At 32.1% G+C, this 23,632-nt stretch overlaps 2 protein-coding genes across 3 annotated transcripts in view; both read right to left on the reverse strand.

The window, feature by feature from the left end:
* The window catches only part of Mondo (MLX interacting protein mondo), a 372,455-nt gene that overhangs the window by 161,000 nt on the left and 187,823 nt on the right, over positions 1-23,632 (reverse strand). The window lies entirely within an intron of this gene.
* Positions 14,579-23,632, reverse strand: part of LOC145322066 (uncharacterized) — a 51,815-nt gene continuing 42,761 nt past the window's right edge. The window contains exons 6-11 of one of the 2 annotated variants that reach the window (XM_080163838.1): positions 19,700-19,835; positions 19,142-19,181; positions 18,418-18,518; positions 17,682-17,778; positions 17,252-17,335; positions 14,579-15,703 (exon numbers count right to left, since the gene is read on the reverse strand). In XM_080163838.1, coding sequence (XP_080019964.1) covers positions 15,644-15,703; positions 17,252-17,335; positions 17,682-17,778; positions 18,418-18,518; positions 19,142-19,181; positions 19,700-19,835 — 518 coding nt within the window. In that variant the 3' untranslated portion in view covers positions 14,579-15,643. Of the gene's footprint in view, positions 15,704-17,251; positions 17,336-17,681; positions 17,779-18,417; positions 18,522-19,141; positions 19,182-19,699; positions 19,836-23,632 lie in introns of both variants that reach the window. The other variant, XM_080163837.1, reaches the window with a different exon arrangement.

The following is a 23,632-nucleotide window of genomic DNA, read 5'->3' on the forward strand; positions in this document are numbered from 1 at the left end:
ACATAAAGGGCAATTTAAACATAAAAATTGGGGTTTACATTTACTTATCGTCCATTGTACTATTCCTTTATTGATTTAGCTTTTTAGAGATCGGAAGCAAAAGACAGATAAATTAAAATTGAAACATCCAACTACTGGCAACTATGATATAAAAAGGACCGGATCCTTTCTTCATCTTTTGTTCTAAGTGAATCAAGTCATTTTTTGCTTAATTAAAACTCAATGAAGCGTTGGATTGTTCCTTGAAGTATTTGTCTACATTCATTCTAACGTAAGGTGAATGAATGGATCTAATGTCCCATAGAGTATTAGTCTACTTTTATTCTATAGTAAGGTGTATGAATGGATCTAATGTTGGATTGTTCCTTAAAATATTTGTCTACATTCATTCTATAGTAAGGTGTATGAATGGATCTAGTGTTGGAGTGTTCCTTTAAATATTTATCTATATTTATTCTATAGTAAGGTCTATGAATGAATCTAGTGTTGGATTGTTCCTTGAAGTATTTGTCTATATTTATTCTATAGTAAGGTGTATGAATGGATATAGTGTGGAGTGTTCCCTGAAGTATAAAACGTTGGGAACCAGTCAAACTTACAGTCCAATGTCCTCTCCCTTCCTAGATATTTTTAGTAGCGAAGCTACTCTATAATTTGAAATGTCCGTCTGTCCGTCTGTCCGTATGTCCGTATGTCCGTCTGTCCGTATGTCCGTCTTAGTTTGGGGGAAACTTGATTTTCTCGGCTCCTATAAAAGATAAAAGGCTAAATTTTTTTGACAACATTCCCATTATCAAGGAGCACAATTAACTATAAAACATCAATGTCGATAGGACCGCTTTTTAGCAGGTTTTAGGCTATTTTTGTATTTTTCACATTTTTCTCCATATCTTTGGTGTTTATGGTCCGATTTCCAAAATATTTTCAGTTATAGAATCAAAATTGAATTTCCTGTCGTTTCAAGAAAACAACTATGACGGCCAGACTGCCTTTAAGCAGGTTTTAGGCTATTTTTCAATTTTTCACATTTTTCTCCATACCTTTGGTGTTTATGGCCCAATTTCCAAAGTTTTTCAGTTATAGATATCAAAATAAAATTTCCTTTCGTTTCAAGAACACATCAATGGCGGTCAGACTGCCTTTTTGCAGGTTTTTGGCTATTTTTATATTTTTCACATTTTTCTTCATATCTTTGGTGTTTATGGTCCGTTTTTTTTAAATTTTTGTAGTTAAAAATATCAAAATTAAATTTCCCGTTGTTCTGAGCATCCAGTATGTAATTTACTTTGACCGTCAGTCTGTTAGTCATAGTACTGAAATATAAATAGATATTAAGAAATTAACAAATGTTGAAAAGGTTTCGTGATTTTTTCCTAATGTGCATGCTTTTGTCAACTAATATCTAAATTCTTATTTAATTGTTTATGCTTCGCTACTTATGGATGTTGTCATCCTTGTTTAAAAAGTTTTGGATGGTTTCATTAATTTATATCTTTATTTCTAAAATATTTGTACATTATTACCTTGTGAAATAAATATTGTAAATGTCAATTCTAAATCTATGTAAAAAAAATTATCTTCTGTATGTAGAGCAATTTGAGAAATCATGTAAGTAGGTATGTAGTACATGATATAGTATTTAATATATTTAGTAGCGAAGCTACTCTATAATTCGAAATGTCCGTCCGTCTGTCCGTCTGAGACAGAATAGGGGAAACGTGATTTTCTCGGCTCCTGTTTGAGATAGAAGGCTGAAATTTCTTGTCAACATTCCTATTAACGTGGAGCATAATTAAGTATAAAACATGGATACCAGTCGGACCCCTTTTTAGCAGGTTTAGTTTTAGACCATTTTCTGCCTTTATCAAGGGGCAATGGGGAAACAACTTTTTCTTTCTTTTTAATTTTAAAACTAAAATAAAAATATGGAGGGGGGTGGGGGTGTAGAATTTAACCCCCCATCACCTCAAGTGCCCTTAGAGAATAAGAAATTGATTATAAATTGATATACATCCCATATGATAATAAAATCGTCTGTATATTGAAATTATTGGTTGACTTGAAACATTTGGACATAAATATTTTTTAATCAATCAATATCCAGTTAAAGTACCCAAAGTTTCTTAGCAAATTAATAGGTTGTGTGGTGAAAAATCTTTGGGTACCAGTGTAAATTACATACCATACATTCCTCCCTCGTATTTATAAAAAAATTCTCTCTATATTTTTCCCATAGGTAATTTTACCCAATACATAATTATATATTTATATAAATTGGTTGAATAATAGAATAAGTAGAATGGACATAATTTTAGTCTTTATTATATTTCCTCCTTCCTATACAAGAGTATGGGAGTTGAGTGGGTTTTTGTCTGCTTAAGGTGCTAATTCTAATAATTGATGCCTTTACTCAAGCCTATTTCTTGACTCCAAAATATTCACCACTTTTTCAAATATTTGAGAAAATTTTAACCTTGCAGGCCTTATCTGTACGAAGTACTATTACTGCATGGCTCTTCTAGTTTTTACTTAACCTAACCTAACCTACTTTGATATTTTTCAAAAAAGATTTTTTGTGTTCCAGAAGCAAAATGAGAGAAAATGCCTAATAATTTCATATTAAACTTTTTAAAATTAGACTGTTTTATTCAAGATTTCATTAACAAAATGGAAGAAGATAATAGTATTATGTATAACTTTTTATGTAAAGAGAAATGGACTCATAGACCCATTTATAGAATATCACAAACATACAAATAGAAACAATTCTAAAAATGCAGGGAAAGGTTAATCAATGCCAAAAAATGTGTGCGAAATATCCCTACTTACCCCTCACTTTTACCTAACCTAACCTTTGGATAAGACAAGAGAAAACCACCTAAAATTTTATCTAGTAATTTTTCAAATTTTGTTCATAATGGCCATAAATTTATTTTCTAATTTGATTCATCTTATTTTAGAAAGTTATTACCTATCCATTTCCCTGGTTATAAATGCCTAATTTTAGTTTATCAAATATCAGGCAAACCATATGAATTCCAACTCCCCCTCCCCCCTTAATATTTTCCCTATTGTATGAATGAATACTCAGGGATCTAAAGGGATAAGACAATGACCAATAAATCGATGTACATCCCCAATTATGCTACACAAAAATTACCCATTTGTAGATAACAATTAGTGTTTAAAACATCTGGACACTCAACTACTTGGACCAACCAATCAAAATTCAATAAAAGTCCGCAAATTTATTAAGCCAACTAATAAGAAAACATTTATTATAAAACTTTGAGGACTAGTATAATAAACAGCCGAATGTCCACCTTCTCCCTGATGAATACACCCCCCCCCTCCCCGCTCCCCCTAGTCTCAAGTGATGTACAGATCGTATGGGCACGCCCCCTGTCCACAAAGAGTGACAGCTGGTACTTAGCTTTTCAATGAACAAGCAGGGAGGAAGGGGACATTGGACTGTTTATTATACTAGTCCCCAAAGTCTTATAATATCGTTTTCTTATTCGTTTGCTTAACAACATTGGGAACTAAGTTGAGTGTCCAAACTTGTCAATTATTAATTGTAATCTACAGAAGGTATAATTTTGTGAATTATTTTGGGGATTTACATAAATTTTTCGGCCATTTTCTTATCACTTTAGATCCCTGATGAACAATACAAGGCAAGTTACAATTTATTTTATAATCTAACCTTACATTTGAAACCCTGGGTTTGGAATAATTTTAATTTACTGCTAATTTAGTATTATTTGCATTAATCATTAAAAATATGTATTTCTTTATGAACAATTTCTTTTGATGTATTATCAAAATCAATGTTAAAAGATGAATAATTTTACATAGGGATTGTATGCTTTTTAATACTTAAAAACCTAATTACAAAAACGCAAGGGTTTGGTTTATTTTTATGTTAAAACAAACGATCAAAATTAAGAATATATTATAAGGCATGTATATTTTGTAAGAAATTTGTATAGGAAAATTACCTTTTGATTTCTTTTTTGAACGCTTTTCTAACATCTTATATAGACTTTATATTTTGCTTATATTTCTCACACTCTACAAGTGTTAATGTTTCAGAGCATCGCTTTTATGGATGCTGTCATCCTTGTTTTTCATTGCTTTTCATTACAGATGTTCGTCTGTTTTCAAAGGATGGCTTATTTACTATTTTTTCATATAACAGAAATATTTCCTGCAGCTACTATATTAGACGCTTGACAATACTATATACAATAATAGGTTAGGCCAGATAGGTAGAAATCAAACGAATCTAGATAACGGTCTTGCAATAGTTGGTATGTAATGTTAAAATAATGCAAAAAAAGGCAGGGATAAAACAATTGCAAAACAAATGTACAGGGTGTGTACTGTTGGGTATTTTTGCCTAATGCAATTGCTTGCAAAAAGTCATAGAAACGGCTGATTTGGATTCTGAAGACAGTGGCAACCTGCAGGGCTCATTCAACTAGTCTCTTTATCCGGAGGATTTGCACCTACGCGGGATTGCACTCATTTAAATTGCAATTAATAGGTTAGGTTAGATAAGGTTTATCATACTTAGGGTAGGACAGTCCTACGCTAAGGTAAAGAGAAATCGCAATGAAAGTGTCTCCTGCATGGGACTAAGGGCTTGAATTAAAGCTTCTGTGTGTTGATTTTTAATGGAATCATCCTGATAGGAATAACTTCGGATTTTTTAAGCTTATCGTATGTAGAGCAGCTAAAAGTGCCTAATAAAATTACGTCATACAATACAAAATGACCAATGCTAGGCCAGTATGCATTCTAATTGACCAATAGTAATCATTGGTCATTTGTATTGTATGACGTCATTTTTCATTCGGCACTATAAGTTTCTTCTCATCATATATTCTTTGTGCTCTTAAAAGCTTTAGATTAAATAAAGTGTTATGAAATATCAACCGCACCCTGTATTCTCATATATTATGCACGTATTTAAGTAGCCCCAAAGGCGCAAAAAAGAGTTAAAAACATTGCTTCTAAAAGCCCTAGCTAGTTGCTTTCTACTATTTTGAAAGAGAATCCATGCATAATTAATCAATGCTACAAAGAAAGAGTTACAAAATAACAACGATGGACTTTTCCTTAGGAGGAAAATAAAATATATTTAAATAGGTATTTATCGAATCGTATTATAAACAGCTTTCCGTAGATACTAAAATGAAAAGTTGAAAAATTTTAAGATTTAACCCATCCAGGCTATAAAATCAAGTATTTTATCTTTTATTTGTCTGTAATACGATGCTATACATGATTTTTCGGATAATGGAAAAAAACGAATTAGCGGGTTTCGTTGTATTTTCAAAGTAGCCTTTCTACTATGTCTAGCCTCTGCTAGGGGGCTCTAACCCTGCGGGGCCTATTTCCTAACACTGCGGGGGAATCATTAACATTTACCTAACCTAAAATATCAAAAGCTACTGTAACAAGGATGACAACATCCATAAGTAGCGAAGCATAAACAATTTAATAAGAATTTAGATATTAGTTGACAAAAGCATGTATATTAGGAAAAAATCACGAAACCTTTTCAACATTTGTTTTTAATTTCTTAATATTTATTTATATTTCAGTACTATGACTAACAGACTGAACAAAGTAAATTACATACTGGATGCTCAGAACAACGGGAAATTTAATTTTGCTATTTTTAACTACAAAAATTTAAAAAAAACGGACCATAAACACCAAAGATATGAAGAAAAATGTGAAAAATATAAAAATAGCCAAAAACCTGCAAAAAGGCAGTCTGACCGCCATTGATGTGTTCTTGAAATGAAAGGAAATTTAATTTTGATTTATAAAACTGAAAAACTTTGGAAATTGGGCCATAAACACCAAAGGTATAGAGAAAAATGTGAAAAATACAAAAATAGCCTAAAACCTGCTTAAAGGCAGTCTGAACGTCATAGTTGTTTTCTTGAAACGACAGAAAATTTAATTCTGATTCTATAACTGAAAAAATTTTGGAAATCGGACCATAAACACCAAAGATATGGAGAAAAATGTGAAAAATACAAAAATAGCCTAAAACCTGCTAAAAAGCGGTCCTATCGCTATTGATGTTTTTATAGTTAATTGTGCTCCTTGATAATGGGAATGTTGTCAAAAAATTTCAGCCTTTTATCTTTTATAGGAGCCGAGAAAATCACGTTTCCCCCAAACTAAGACAGACATACGGACATACGGACAGACGGACATTTCAAATTATAGAGTAGCTTCGCTACTAAAAATACGACGAACCCCGCTACTGCGTTTTCTTTCCATGATCTGTATAGATGAGAACCAGTTCTTATCCAGCAGATTCAGTTTCTATGCCATATTGAAAATTAAAAAAAACTATTGCCATAAAAAAAACTCAAACTTAGCTAATATAGACCTTGTTAGGAAATTATAAAAATATGTTTAATAGTTACTGAAAGCAAAGCTTCGCTCTATTCTAAAAAGTAAAATTTGATTCAGTCAAAAGTAGAACATCCTAAATCCAGTCTCAATATAGAATAGTTTTTATTGGAAAGTGCAAATACAAATTAAAGTTATATATCTAAAGTCTTTCAGAAGCTTTTAGAAGCAATTTATATCTCATTATGTTGGTCCGTTTTTTTTGTGTAGATTTCTACTGCACTACGACTTACTTTTTCTATCTACAATGATCTAGAAAATATATTTGGTTATTTTTTATAGACTTCTACAATTTTTAGTGAAGATTCCACTGAATAATGATCATATATTGTCAGAACACATTCACACAATAAGACATCCCACTACTTTAATCTGGAAATGATGACACCTGCCATAGAAAATTCCATGCTTAAATCTAAGTTCTGTGTGGTTTCATGACATCTGGTGGTTCCATGGTCCTTGGATTGTTAGTATTACTTAATGTTTACTGCCTTCACTAGACTGCAATTATAATGTGACATGCATACACAGTTAAGACTTTGGAACTGGCCTTATAATTTGTTTCCAGTTGATATCAATTATTCAATATCAATTCTATAAGAGAACAATAACAGAGGGAGGTATAGTGGCCAGGGATATAAAGGGATAAGACAATGGCTGATAAATTGATGTACATCCCCAATGATGATATATAAATGTACCTTTTCTGTAGATTAAATATAGAGGTTGAAACGTTTGGAATTTTATCTTAATGAATCAACCAATAAAAATTCAATAAAAATTCAATAAAAGTCACAAAAGTTGTTAAGGAAACTTATAAGAAAACGGTATTGTAAAACTTTGGGGACTAGTGTAAAAAACAGCCAAATGTCCCCTTACCCTGTAAAGATAAAAAATTATGATTTTGTAAAATTAAAACCAGTTATGTTGGCCCCAAGGGTCCTGAGGCCCGGGCCAAAAAACTTTGCTTCTGAACACTATTTTGTTTGTATGATTTTTTCCCCTTTCATTTTGCTTTTTTTTATTACTTATTCCTCTATCCTTGAGTAACAAAGGGACAGAAAAGTTACTCGCTCTCGGGAAAGTAAATTACAAAAAAATGGAAGAGTACTAATTTGTAAGAGGGGGAGGCGGAGGGGGGGGGGGGGGATTAATTGATTTAAATTAAAAGAGATAATTTGTGAGGGAAATAATAGGATAAAATTGAAGGTATATTCTAAAGTGATAATTCCTTTCCCTTTTCAACCATCAATATATCCAATGGATTTCAGTCTCGTTAAAATTTTTCCTATTGCTGTTAGGCCAGGCGCGTGGTTTTGAATATCCTATCATATAAATTAGTAAGGTTTTTTGTCTGAAGTTAAGAATTCCCTGTTAGAAGAGCTTCACATAGGTCCATTTAGATATTTTGCCTTGGGATGGTTTTAAGCTATTTTTCTACCAAATTTTTACCCCTTTAAAGACAGAGATCCTAGCTGCTAGTTTAATAGTAAAGAAACTTAACTCTTTGAAATGAGAAAAAAACTTCCTGACAAAGGTCATAAAATTAAAGGAACATTTGTCTTTAAAGCCTTACTTTTTTATTCTTTACGTGCAAAAGTGACAAAATATTATATTGACCTACATATTATGTTAATACTATAGGTTTCAATTATACAATTGGAATTATATTTTCAATTCCCTTAAATTGAAAAGTACTATAGAACAATATGATACACACTTGAAATAATAAACCATACTTCATTTTAATTAAAAATTACAGAGTACTTTTTATTTTTTTTATATTAAATATCGAATTTAATAATTGCGATCATGATAAAAGTTCAAAAACAATGTTAAAACATGTTTGTTTTTTATGTTAGTTAAATATTTCTTAAATTGCATACAATTTGGAATGTGCTTATAAGAGAAGCTTTGTTTTAAAAACTCGTTTTTCCCACTTAATTTAAAGTCCTTCCTTGCTAGTGCTTTACTTTAAGAGACTAACTTAATATACTACGAATAAAATAGATTTTTTGCAAATAGAAAATGTATGGGATCTAAAGGGGGATGCATGGACACACCCAATAATTTATTAGAAGAAAAGTTTAGATACTGAAGGTTTGCAAATGTAAAACCAACTCAATATTTAACAATAATACATGAATCCAAATTGTAAGCCTACCAATGAGATCTTGTGTTTTCAAAACTTTGGGTACTAATTCAATGTCCCCTTCCTCCATGGGATTGGGTGGTTTTCATGAAAAACTAAAATTTTGAATTACTCGCAAGGTTCCCCCAACCCCCTCTAAAAAAAACCTTCACTCTTGTTTTCTATTGGTTCTTCTTCGGAGGATAGTAAGACAATATTTATGTGTCTCCTATGTTCTCTCTCTCTCTCTCTCTCTCTCTCTCTTTCTCTCTCTCTTTCTTTCTTTCTTTCTCTCTTTCTCTCTCTCTCTCCTTCTCTTTCTTTCTTTCTTTCTCTTTTCTATTGGTTTTTCTTCGGAGAATGGTAAGACAATATTTATGTGTCTCCTGTTATCTCTCTCTCTCTCTCTCTCTCTCTCTCTCTCTCTCTCTCTCTCTCTCTCTCTCTCTCTCTCTCTCTCTCTCTCTCTCTCTCCCTCTCTCTCTCTCTCTCTCTCTTCCTCCCGGAGCCTTGTAAATGCCGCCAATTTCTTGACCGATTTATTTGAGTTTGTTTAATTGGTTCTTGGGTCACAGACATTTAAAGTGGGGGGTACTCCTCTAAAACTTAAAAACTTTTATTTTACCTACTGAAAATTTTAAAAATACATGTATTACCCCGCTTAAATCTTTGAAAACCCTCATATTACCCCCCCTCAAAAAAAAGCTTGGACGTCCCTTTTTTAATTGGAGAGGGGGGGGGGATAAAATACATTCCCCCTAGTGTAAATATTATATATGTAAGGTTTAACCGTTAATTGTCAAAGAATCTCCTAAACAGCTGAATGAATCGAAATTTGCTTTTCAGCAGGGATCTAAAGGGATAAGACAATGGACAATAAATATACTTCCTAAGGATGTAAAACAAAATTACCAATTCTAAAGATAAAGTTTGGTCTCTTGGAGTATATATCAATTAATCAAGATTTAATAAAAGTACTCAATGTTTTTGAACAGAGAATTTTTATAGAACTTCGGGTACTAGTTTATTTTACACTCCGTTGTCCCTTCCTTCCCTGGCTTGAGGCTTCTCAGGGATATTTTTAAACAGCAAGCTAGGAGCATAGAACACATAAAAAAATAATTTGTTAATTAATTTTTAATGTTACTCCTTTTAGCATGAAAAAAGTTTTATTTTATTTTAAAATCATGAAATACAATAAAACTATACAAACAAGAAAGAAAATTAATTATATGAAACAAATATTCTTAATCTTGATCAGTAATAAAATATAAATTCTTTTATGATTCTTTAACTTATGAATTTTATATTTTTCTGAAGAAAAAAAAATCCATTCAAATAGGATTTGTACATAAAATATATGTATGTATTTTGTTAAAAAATCGACGATGTATTGCACTTACGAGGTTTGGTGATTTTTTAGCGCTGCTAATGATTTAGGTAGTTTCGTGATTTTTTACCTTCCACAATTTACTTTGATTTAATTGACTTAATCCTATTGTAAAAAGAAGTAAGCTATTTTTTGTCTGTAGCGAAGGATCTCACTCACCACTGAACCGATATGGTTCTCCTTTACAGTAAGTCTTCTTATTGGTCCTGAGAGGATTTTAGGCTATTTTATCTTTATAAATAAGTCTGGGTATTGTTTTAGGTTTTTGTATATAAAGAGCTCCTACATGCTAGGGGCGCAGCCGCTAGTATCATACAAAGTAGAACGAGGCCAGTCTTTCTGAAGCTTAAGATCTCGATAACCTCTGAACCGACAGGGAATATAGATACAGGTTCTGCTTTGGTTTTAAGCTATTTCCTTGGAAGATGGACTGGACACCCTTGCACCCCAAAAGAACTGTTTTCAGTGGCGTGCGAAGCATTTTGTCTAGGGGGGGGCATTTTGATTATATATACTAATTTTAAATAAGGGCGTTTTAAGGGGTGGGATTATTTGATTATGGGCCTTCTAGTCCTTATCCCTTCTTCCCCATCCCTTCCCCCATCCCGATTTCCCATTTATATCCCCCATCTCTTCCCCCCCCATCTCTTCTCCCCCATCCCTTCTCCCCACCCTGCAATGACCGAAGGGAAGGGAGCTAGAAAGCATCTTCGAAAAAAAAGTACAGAATATAATTTAACCTTCCCCCGGCCCCCCCCCCCCCCCCACCACAAAACATTTTTTATGGGTGGAAGGGGATGTTATAAAATCTCAGTAGGAAGGATGAATAACCCCATTAAAAAAATTTGGGGGGGGGGGAGATAAAAACAATCATTTTGGAAATAATTTACCAAAAATTAACCTAATATGTAAAACTGATTTTAAATATTTCTTTATTGTATGAGAACAAGGATGACAACATCTTTAAGTAGCAAAGCACAAAAAATCATTAATAAGAATACAGACAAGTAGATTTAAAGAGCATCTGTTGAAATAAATATATATTTTAGATAGAAAAGTCACAAATCCTTTTCCTGTATGTTGTGTGATGACAGTCAAAGTAAATTACATAGTGGATGCTCGAAACAATCTTATAATTTACAAAAAAATTTATCGTACCATAAAAACCAAAGATTTAAAGAACTATGTAAAAAATAAAAAAAATTACTTGACCTTTCATCTACAGATATAAAAATCTCTCAGAAATATGGAAAACTTTGGGGTATAGTCTCTTTTGTGGCAACGCCTCTTAAGGAGCATTTCGTCGTATTTTTAATATGTTATTCTAGGTTAAGTTAGGTCAGGTGATTTCCCTGCAGGGTTAGGCAATTGGCCCCGCAGGAGCTATACATAAGTGAAAAGCTACTGTGAAAATACAACGAAATGCACCTTAAGAGGCAATGTCACAAAAGGGACTATACCTGAAATTTAAAAGATACAAAAATAGCCAAAAACATCCTGAAAAGCAGTCCAACCTCCATGAATTTTTTATAGTTAATTATACTCCATATTAATAGGAATGTTAACATTAAGTTTTAAGTTTAAGTTTTTTCTATCTTTAATTGCAGTTGAAAAAATCACATTTCCCCCTTAGCATTACATACTGACAGACATAGTGAATTATAGAGAAGCTAAAAAGTTATATCAACATATCCTACCCTCTTTAAATGGCACTTTAAAATTCTGTTAATTTTTGATTAAGTTGTTTTCCAATGATTTATAAGGGCGGTGCGTGAAGCGCACCTAAAAATATTTTCTCCCCCTTTGAACTAAAATCAATTAAAGACAACAAGAGTGGCGTATTTTATCAAGTTAGGAATATAGAGTGTAGTTAGTTTTAAGGGTTTTTAATGAAAATTGCCATAGAAAAACATGTCTTTTTTTAAGGGTATGTACACAAAAAAAATGATAAACTTATGACATATGACATCATATATAGTTATTCATTTAGACAGACATACAGTGTTGCAAAAAAGGCTTAGATAAATATCAACGCTGTTTCTTTTTTATATAAAATAACTTTTTGATTAAATATTTGTTGTTTACACATGTTTTTATAGAAATAAAAACAAAATATACAATGTGATAAAAAGCAGAAACCATTTGGAAGGGCACGAAGCGCAAATTTTTTTCTTCAAATATGCAGGGAGGGAGGGGTTTTTGGGCTATTTATTACACTAGTCCCCAATATTTCATATAAAATTTTCTTATTCGTTGGCTCAACAACTTTGGGGACTTTAATGGAATTTTGATTGGTTGGTTAATTAAGTCGAGTTTCAATACATTTCATCCACTAATTGTAATCTATATAAGGGGTAATTTTGTGTATCATCATTGGGGATGTACAAAATTTCTTTGGTAAAAAGTTTATATTATACAAAATAAAATACTTCCTATTACCTGGTTTGTTATGTTCAGTGAAAAAAGATTATAACCTAATTTCTACACTAATTAAAAAATTTGGTAAGGTTAAATGAATAGTAACTGTCTGATTGGCGCGAAGCGCAAAAATTTTTTTTTTGAGTATTTCTTGATCTTTTTTTTTTGGAAACTGGGATAGTTTTGCTTTTTGTAGGGTAGGGGGCAAAAAGGGGCATTTTTGTTCACCAGGGGGGGGCAAAATGGGGCATTTTTCAACATTTAGGGGGGGGGGGCAGGGGGGGCGATGGCTAGGGGGGGGGGCAGGGGGGCGATGGCTAGGGGGGGGGCAGGGGGGGCGTTTTGGTCGCTAGGGGGGGGCGTTTGCCCCAAATGCCCCCTTCGGTTCGCACGCCACTGACTGTTTTAGTGGGTAAAATATGGTTCATTCACAATCCTCATGGGAATGAAGCCCCAAGAGTCTAGAGACGTAGCCAATAGTATTCAAAAAGCGACATTATAAAAAAAATTAATAATATTTGAAGTATATCATAAAATATGTCCAAATATTTTGTAAACTTTATAAAACTTTGGTAATATCCTCTTAGAAAATTTGTTTTCAATTTTGAAAATGACATTAAGATCTCGTAAACGACTTGATATCTAACTATACTTTTAAGCTAAGTATTGTACATTGGCAGGTTTTAAGCAAGTTGGCGGGGTGTATACTAGGTCAACACTACTTTTTTTTCTGTACTAACTCTTATTAAAGACCCAAAACACCAGAAATGTGCAATTATTGGCATTTTTGTATTTTTTTTTGCGCCCAGTCGGCTCCCTAGCATGAGAGAGCTACACATAAAAGTCGTGTTTTTCTTTTTTAGTCAAAGTCGGTTGGGTTGACTGGAAGCTGTGTGTCACTGTCCCAGTGTCCAACCGACCGTATGTGTAACAAAGATGGGGTATAGCCCCTTTCGTGGCACGCTCATTAAGTGGCGATTCTTCGTATTTTTCACAGTAGCTTTTCTCCTATTTCTAGCCCCTGCAGGTCCAATTGCCCGACTCTGCGGGGCAATCACCTAACCTAACCTAAAATAACATATTCAACGCCATTTAAAAATACGTTGAATCGCCCCTTAAGTGGCGTTGCTACGAAAGGGACTATACCCCAAAGGTGTAGAGAAACGGCTAAAATCGACGTTTATGCGTACTACACAAATTCTGAAAATAACCTGACCATTTTAGGGGTTAGAAAGAGGAAGGCAAACCACACTATCTCCTCTGGGGTGAAAAAAATATCTATTTTTGTTCGTCCACTAAGAACACTAAACCGATTGGGTTTTGCTTTTCAGGGGACATATCCCCTTCAAAAACAATTGCTATCTATATTCAGGGATCCCTGTCTATATTGTACAATACAAAATTAAAGTTTTGAGCAAAGGATCCCATAAATGGCTTTATAGATTGATTAAGGGTTCCAGATTAGCTTTTTTTATTGTCTCTTGTGGGATAGCTTTTTGGGCTCTATGAAGAATAATACTTTTATAATAGAGGCAACCAAAGACATATATAGACAGACGAAAACATCATACTACTTGCTGTAAAACTAAAAAAAAAAATAAGAAATGTTTACTTAAAATATATACTTTTAGCTTAATATAATTTGTTAGTTTCATTTAACAATAATTGTTGTTAATTTAACATATAATAATATATCAAATAAAAACTCTGAATTTTAGTAAGCAAAATTATACAATTTAAATTTCTTTACATTTTATAATATTTTGTGCATGTAATTGTTTTTAAGGAATCAATAAAAATAATTATTTCAAATTTTATTAATTTTAATATTATATTAGATTTTATAATTGATTTTAAGTACATTATAGATTAGTGATAAAACAATTATTTTGGTAGTTTTTAAAAAGAGTTATAGAAAAATTCCTTATTTCGCTTGTGTACCATCCCCTGAATTATTGAGAAAATGTTCCAATAAAAATTATGCTAATCCCACAGGAACTGTTTTATTATTCGTTAGCTTAAAAACCCTGGGTTCTTTTATATTATCTTTATTTGATGTTATAAATTTGCATTGTAAAACTTCTCTTCCAATAAAATGTTTAACATAATTGGGGCTGTTATCTAATTTATTGTATTATTTCTTATCTGGGGTTTCTGGATGGTTCACTGGCAAAATAAGTTATAATACCGATTTTAAAGAATAAAATATGGTTGTTAAATAATAATCGGTAAATTTAATTTGGCAGTTATTTTTTAAGAATGTTTGGTGAGCTGTAATTAAACAAAAATGAGTTATAATTGACTTTAAAATCTAAATTTTTTAATAGATATGGTGAGAGTTGGACTTTAAAATCACATTAAACATAGATTTTATTTTAAGGTTGTAAAAAAAATAAAAGGAATAATATCTAATAATAAAAAACACTTTAGAAAAGCGAAAAAATCAATGATTAAAAATTGAATGGTATTTAAAAATGCAGATGCTTTTACAAAAATGGGAGTGTTTTCTTTAAGTTTTTAGATTTTTTAACATATAAAAACCTCTTTAATAATAGTTAAAGACAGTATATTATAATATATTTAATTATGGTTCGAAAAAATTATTTTTATTTTTTATGGAAAAAGTATCAAAGTTTGAATTAAAAGCAATGAAATATAAAAAGAAAGGACTTGTTTTATGTTGAATCATATCGCGGGTAAATATGATGAAATTTTATGTATTTGAAATTTTTTTAGCTAAATTGCATCATCATTTTTATCTGTGGTGCAAAAACACCTAGAACACACCTTTAGACATCTTATCTTCGTTCACGTTTGGACTAATTTTTAAAAAGATGATGCGAATTTAATTGCATTGGTGATTCTATCTTCGTTATTTCAGGGAGAAGGGAGATATTGGGCTGTAAATTACATTCGCACCCAAAGTTTTATAAACGTTATCTTATTCGTTGGCTTGAAAACTTTTGTAGAATTTTTGTGTCCAAATTTTTCAACAAATTTCAATATACAGAAGGGGTTATAATTACTGGGAAATTCATCAATTTATCATCAATTGTCTAATCCCTGGTTATTTCCAAACATAAATTATCAAATCTTTGTAACTTAAAAGTAAGCATTCAAATGATGGGCCTTATGTTTTCTTCAAGTTAAATTTAAAGCTAAAAATTTTGAATTTGAAGCCCTCTAAGAAATAAACGAACTCATATAAAATTTTAAACAAAGTTTTCAGTTGTTTATAAGTAGCGCAGCTACTGTACAATTAATCAATAATATCTGGTGGACTGGGTTTCATTTGGGTTCCTTCGACGTGATTTGTTCTCCTCCTAAAAGTAAAATAAAAAATTATTTAAGACAAGAAAAATTATGTAGCAACAAATCATCGCGTGTGTTTGTTTGTTTAAATGTTTATATAGGCGTTATATATTTTAAACCAGGGAGAGATTGTACATCTATAATACAAAGTAGAATGATGTCTGTCCGTCTGTCGGTCTGAATCTTAAGATCTTGGTTAAGGGTACCTAAGGTTTATAAACACATTCTGTCATTCGTAGTCTTACAAACTTTTGGAATTAAAATAAATATAGAATTGGGCAAAACTTATCCACTAGTAGTTATCATCTACGATAGTGGTAGTTTAGCTGTTATGAGGAATTTTTCACATTGTTTTAGCATCGTATAATTTTGTTAGAATAGTCCCACACATCTTTATGTTGAACATATAATTACTATGCTAAATAATTTTAAACTCTTCACATCAAGATAAAGGGTTATTTCACACAAAGTACCTTTTCGAGCACTGATAACCCCCCCCCCCCTGTTTTTGAGTAAATTGAAAATAAGTCCGCTTATATAGGCCCTTCAGGGTTAGGTCTTCCTGTAGTGGTTAGGCATAGTTAAAATGATTCCCCCCTCCAATATTTGTAATTTATTTCAATAATATTTTTTTTGTGTGTGGCGGGGGAGGGGTTTAAGTGCTCAACTGGTACATTATGCAAAAATCCTTGATAAATCTTTAATATCCGTCCACCCACTAACACAACTTTTGATTTTAAATTTCACATGTATTGCAATCTTAGAACTTAGAAGCGTAGATGCATAAAACTAGGGTCTCTCGGGATAGCGGAAAGTGTCATGTGTGATGTCATAAAAACACGTCTATTATCCATCTATTTTTTAGGGATTTCCTTTCCTTTCCCACTTTCTCCTCTTATCTTTCCTTCCTTTTGACGTATTTTTATGACGTCACACATGACACGTTCCGCTGTCCCGAGTGTTTCAATACGTCTTTCACACCATGTCATACATTTTAAATGTTTGAATGAGAAGACACGTTCTCTTATTCGTTGTTTTATAAAGTTGCGTCTTTAAGTAATTCTTGATTTCGATTTACTATCTGATAGTGTTCAAATTTTTCAACTAATAAAATCACTCTGCAGAAAAGATACTTTTTAAAATCACTGGAGGTCACTCTTCCATTTAACAGGTTTGCTCTAATGTAAAAAAGCTGCAAAATAGTCTAATTTATCACCTACAGCCTGCTTACCTTGGGAGTAGGGGGATATTGGGCTATTTATTATATAAGTCCCCAAATTTTTATAATAACACTTCTTATTTATTGGCTTACCAACTTTGTGGACTATTATTAATTTTGATTGATTAAATGCATTAAATTGAGTTTCTAACTGTTTCTTCAACCACCAATTGTAATCTACATAAGGGTTTATTTTGTAAACATTAATGATGTATATCAATTTATCGGACATTGTCTTAACCCTTTAGATCCCTGGGTTAGCGAGATCGTTTAGTAGAGACATAGATCCTGTTACTTTTATTTAAGGATTGTCTTATCCCTTTAGATCCCTACTGCCTACCTGGATGGGTGCAATGGAAGGTGCATATTCCGAGGCCACTGTATAGGGATAGTCCTTGCTTGACACATCTGAGTTACGACGAGACTAAAATATGTAATAATAGTTAATTATCTCATCGTATTATAAACTGCTTTCCGCGAATATTATAAAGAAAAATTATAATATTTATAGAAAACTGACTGTAATACAATACGATACATGATTTTTCAGTATGGCGTAGAACTAATTCTAATACAGTGGATACCGTTTGAAATCGTCCCTTCTGCTAGCATGTCAGAGGTGTACATGCTTTCGGGCCATTGGTGTTCTATTCTTGATATCCATTGCCTAGCTATGGAAGAACCTGACCAAATAGCGTTACAGATAACCTCCTAACCCATAAAAAGTATTTGGCCTTATAATGTCATTGTCCAATTGTATTAAAACTTACCCTGTAGTAGTAATAATATTCAGGAGTTTGTTCCCTAGATCTTCTATCCAACTCTCTTTCTTTCTCCTCAAGTTCCCTCTCCCTTCTCTCAAGTTCTCTGAATTAAAAAAAAATATTTATGTAACTGTTTGATAAAGAAATGAAGGATGTTTTATAGTTTTAATGGATAATGGATAGGAAAACCATTATATTTGCATAATAGATATGCATTATTGTAATCAAAGAAAGTATGTTCACTTAAAGTCCCTTGTCGAACACTCCCTTAATTTTGAAATAAATCGAAAAAAGGGTCCTATGACTGCGAGGCTATCCATTAACCAATATGACCTAACCTAACCTGATCCCTCCTGTCAATAATTTATTTCAAAAGTGTTTCATAGGCACTGTGAGATAAAGCACAAAAATTCAAATCCTTATACTAAAGTAACAGGATGTCTGTGTGTCTGTGTGTTTGTACCGAAGGATCTCGCTAACCGCTGAACCGATCGGGTTCTCCTTAACAGGGTAGCTTCTCATAGGTCCTGGGAAGGTTTATAACTATTTTGGGGGAGGGTACCAAAAAACATTCAAAGTGCCACTAGAGGCCTCTAGGGGCGTAGCCGCTAGTAAATAAATAAAGTAATAATTTTAGGAGGTCGCTCAAGTGATTGTGTTTAGTTTCTCACATCACAAATTCAAAACTTTCTAAATGCTATGGAAGTTTTAAACAGATGCATTCTTGTTATATTTAGAATACCTAATTTTTTCCAACTCTCTGCGCTCCAGCTCTCTGATCCTAAGTTCCCTGGCCTTCTCTGGAGTCAGCTCATCATCACTATCAACCTTCCTACCAACCTTCTTCTGAGTAGAGAACAGCAATGACAAGTTTAAAATAATTTGGGTGAATAAAGATATGTATATTGTAATATAGCAAATCAAGTCCCCAAATGTATTAAAAGCACGTTTTATATTCATTGTCTTTAAAAACGGGGTGCTGCCACTTTTACCACTAGCTAAAATACAACCACTGTGTTTTTGACAAAAAGTGGGTGTATTTTTGTCAATTTCGTTTTTAGCTGTATTTTTGGCAATATTTGATTGATCTTAATTGATTTGTTCAACAAACAGTATCCAAACTATTCAACCAATAATTTTTAATCTACAGAAAGAGTAATTATGTTCATAATCATGGGGGATGTATGTAGTTGTACGCCAGTAGTTTAAAGAAATAGCTTTAAAAGTATTTCAAGTCCTGTTGCTGAAATGATAGAAAATGATCAAATTAAAAGCTCCAAAAAGTTTGTTGGAGTATTTACCCTCTCCCCAATGAACCGTAATTATTATACGCTTTCTTGCCTCTCCCCAATATGAATATACCCCTTTCCCCATACAAATAGAACGTTGACATCCTTTATGGCAACAAACAAACACGCAAGAGTTGGAAAGTAGTTCAACTCCAAAGATAAAAAAAATCACGAAACCTTTGGCTTCTTTTTCTTCTTTCTCCTGATTTCGCCATCTCTGTAAAAATTTTATTATTAAATAAAATGTTTATATTTAAATTATGTTTATCTTAGATTTAAGTTTTGTATCAAATACAAGTTTTACAGTATTAATCTGTAATGAATTAATTCTTAAGCAAATGATTATATCACTTTTGAGTTAACAGGGAACGTACAGGCTAAATTTACAAGCACTTAAAAGAATTTGGATAAAGAACTATTAGCCTTTGTCGCATAGCAGCAGTAAGACATTTTTAACGTATTTTGCTTTGATCCAGATTTATCAACGAGGCTGTCAGGGAGGGAGAGGACAATTGGCTGGTTATTACAATAGTCCCCAAAGTCTTAAAATATCGTTTTCTTATTCAGTGGCTTTACAACCTTGGGGACTTTTAATGAATTTTGATTGGCTGTTTCACTTGGTTTAGTGTCCAAACGTTTCAACCAATAATAAGAAAGGGTAATTTTGTGTATCATCATTGGGGATGTACATCAATTTATCGGCTTATCCCTTTAGATCCCTGCAAATCAGTTTACCTGACTTCCTCTAGGTCAGAATCTGACTCTGAGCTGGATGAGCTGGAGCTGTCAATGGAATCAGGTTCTGTGGATTTTCTGCTGTTTTCCTCCACACTATCCTCTCTCCTAGCTGATACATCCAGACCTTCCTCATCTGAAATATTAATAGTGATAATAGAGTCTTGTTCTATAGATTTTCTGCTGTTTTCCTCAACACTATCATCTCTCCTAGCTGATACATCTAGACCTTCTTCATCTGAAATATTAATAGTGATAATAGAGTCTGGTTCTGTGGATTTTCTGCTGTTTTCAACACTATCCAGTATCCTCTCTCCTAGATAATTCATCTAGACCTTACTCATCTGAAATATCAACAGAATCAGGTTTTGTAGAGCATTGAGGTTAGCATTGACCATATTAACATCGTTAGGACTATCAACTTCTGCTGGTTCTTTTTAAAAGCGAAGCTTTTCTATAATTAGGGTCGGTCCGTCCGTGCGTCCGTACGTCCGTCCGTACGTCCGTAACGGATAGCTTTTTTCGTTAATTTAGGCATGTTAGAATTGTCCTATCGATTTCAAATTTTGCATGGTGATTCCTTTAATAGTTAGGTACGATTTAGAAAGCGTAGCAACCCTATAATCATCACCAAAATGTCCGTACGTCCATTTTAAACATGTTGATTTTTTTACTTTTTTAACAACAAATTTTTATGTGATCTAATCATCCGATTGATCTGATATTTGGTATATTGATTCCTGGGACAACAAAATATAATGTAATAAGCGAAGCAACTCTATAATCAAGTCCTAAAAATGTAAGTATGTCCATAAACATTATCCTGAATCAAGCAGTTTTTCAACAAATTTACTTACAATTTTGCTTTGACTCTTATACATTTATATTATGATTATTCAGTGCTGACACTATACAAGTGTTAATGTCCGTTTGTCCTACCGTTTCAGTGCTTCGCTTTAATGGATGTTGTCATCCTTGTTTTATTGTATTTAATAAGATTTACTAGAATGTTAAACAAAGTTCCAGGTATGATCCTGTAGGTCCTGATTCCATAGGTCTTGAGCAAACTTTAAATAAGGTGACTGCAATGTAAAACTTAATCAAAACAGCATATAGTATCCAATAAAAAATGACGTCATACAATACAAATGACCAATCATGGGCCAATTAGGTCAATTACAATGTATACTGGTATCATTGTCATTTTTTATTAAATGACGTCATTTTTATTGGACACTACACGCTGTTTCAACTTAAGCTCATTTAACATGTTAAATACATGACATATTAAAAATTGTCCTCTCCTATAGCTTAGAAAATTAAAAACAACGGCGTTTGTTAGATAAAAAAGGATCTTAATAAAACACTTTTTTCATACAACAAAATATTTATTTAACTAGATTTTTTTATTATTGGTAATCAGTAGATTAAAAAGTAAAAAACTGGTCCTTTAGCAGATGTGGGTTGACACACCAAATGAAATAATTATGACTTAATTACTAAGTTGAGGCCATAAAGCAAGGTGCCTATAATTCAGGATTTATTTTACATCGTTGCCTCGAGGCTAGGTGTTTATTTGGTGCAACATAAAACAAAATTATTACCTTCAATATTTATATAAACGAATAGTAAAATGTATCTTTTATTAGAAGCAAAGCTACTCTATAATTCACTTCCGTCAGTCAGTCAGTTCATAACGCTAAGCATTTTGCCCATCCAATCCCCTTCCCTGACCATGGAAGAATGTATTGACCAATATATTTGCTATATTAGCAACCTAAAAATATCCTTGCCACAATACCCATGTATTCTATATCCATTGTTATAGGCGAAGCTTCAATTATATACCAATGAATTTAACTGTTTATCAAATTAACCGCCTAAGGGAAATAAAAAAAATGAGCTTAATTACTTTTGATAGCCATCATTTTCTTCTTATGTATTTTATTTCAACAAACTATAAAATGTAAATTTGTTATTCTAAATAATTTACTAAACAAGGATGACAATATCCATAAGTAGCGAAGCATAAACAATTAAATAAGAATTTAGATATTAGTTAACAAAAGCATGTATATTAGGAAAAAATCACGAAACCTTTTCAACATTTGTTTTCAATTTCTTAATATTTAATCATGTTTCTGTACTATGAATAACAGACTGATGGTCAAAGTAAATTACATACTGGATGCTCAGAACAACGGGAAATTTAATTTTGATATTTTTAACTACAAAAATTTAAAAAAAAACGGACCATAAACACCAAAGATATGAAGAAAAATGTGAAAAATATAAAAATAGCCAAAAACCTGCTTAAAGGCAGTCTGACCGTCATAGTTGTTTTCTTGAAACGACAGGAAATTTAATTTTGATTCTATAACTGAAAAAATTTTGGAAATCGGACCATAAACACCAAAGATATGGAGAAAAATGTGAAAAATACAAAAATAGCCTAAAACCTGCTAAAAAGCGGTCCTATCACCATTGATGTTTTATAGTTAATTGTGCTCCTTGATAATGGGAATGTTGTCAAAAAATTTCAGCCTTTTATCTTTTATAGGAGCCGAGAAAATCACTTTTCCCCCAAACTAAGACGGACATACGGACAGACGGACATACGGACAGACGGACAGACGGACATTTCAAATTATAGAGTAGCTTCGCTACTAAAAAGGTTAGAAAAGAACTAATTTTAGATACTTGGTCTAAAATATATATAATTGCAAATAAAACAAGTACTGAAATATAGAATTCTAGCGGCTTCAGGAAGAGGGAGTTGAATCCCAAAATCCATTTTTTTAAATTTCGATTTTTTTTAAAGTAAAAAAAATATTAAAAATATGCAACAATTTGAAATTATTGCTGAACCAACTTATAGACTTATAGGGTAGTTTTGGTACTAAACTAACAATGAATTGTAATATTTCATATTTGTTGATTTTTTTTATAAAACTTGTTTACGGCCCAAAGTTTGAAATGTAATTGCTACAATGAGATTTAGAATTATAATTAGGCAGTGTATTATTGTACAGGGTTCAAAAGGTATAAGACAATGGTCGATAAATTCATGTACATCCACTAATGATGACACACAAAATTGCCCCTTCTGTAGATTACAATTAGTTGTTGAAACGTTTAGACACTCTATTCGATGAAACAACCAATCAAAATTCAACAAATGTCCTCACAGTTGTAAAACCAACGAATAAGAAAACGGTATTATAAACTTTGGGGACTGGTGTAATAAACAGCCCCCTCCCTCCCTTATAATTCATCAGAATGTATATTTTAAAAGTATTTCTGTTTAATGACAACATTCATTAGGTTAATATTTAAAAGAGTTTTAAAAATTTGCAATGTTGTACAATTCAAAATATATATCTTTCACATATTTAAATGGCATTCTTGTAAATTATGCCATGTAACATTTTTTTAATAACTTTGAATTGGATAAAGTTTTTATTTTGGCTGTTCAGATTAAAATTTGCTGCGTTTTAATGGAAGTTGTATAAATATTGCTTGTTTTTATGCCTATTAAACCTTGTTGCTTATTTTAAATTTGTAGAATCATCCGACCCAAAATATTCTTACAGTTGTGGTTTTAATGCTAAATATATAAATAAGTTTTATTGGTTTGGTGATTGAGGGGATTGTTGTTTACTTTAGCATTTTGCTTTTTCAAGGATTTAAATTATGATTTTTTTTAGTAACAAAGCAACTCTATAATTCACAGTCTATAAGTCAGTCAGTTACCTAGTCTGTCTGTCTGTTCATCTTTTAAAGATTTTTAATAATATTTGTCTTTTACTTATTTAAGTTTTGAAAATTATGAATATTGTCATCCTTGTTTTTAACTGTTTTCTTAGTCTTTGGTCTAAAACATGTAATTTATTCTCTTGATACTCAAATTCAATATGTCCGCTTTCCTATATT

The sequence above is a fragment of the Acartia tonsa genome, chromosome 6, assembly GCF_053477335.1.
Source record: "Acartia tonsa isolate MP-2025a chromosome 6, ASM5347733v1, whole genome shotgun sequence".
Taxonomy (NCBI): Eukaryota; Metazoa; Arthropoda; class Copepoda; order Calanoida; family Acartiidae; genus Acartia; species Acartia tonsa.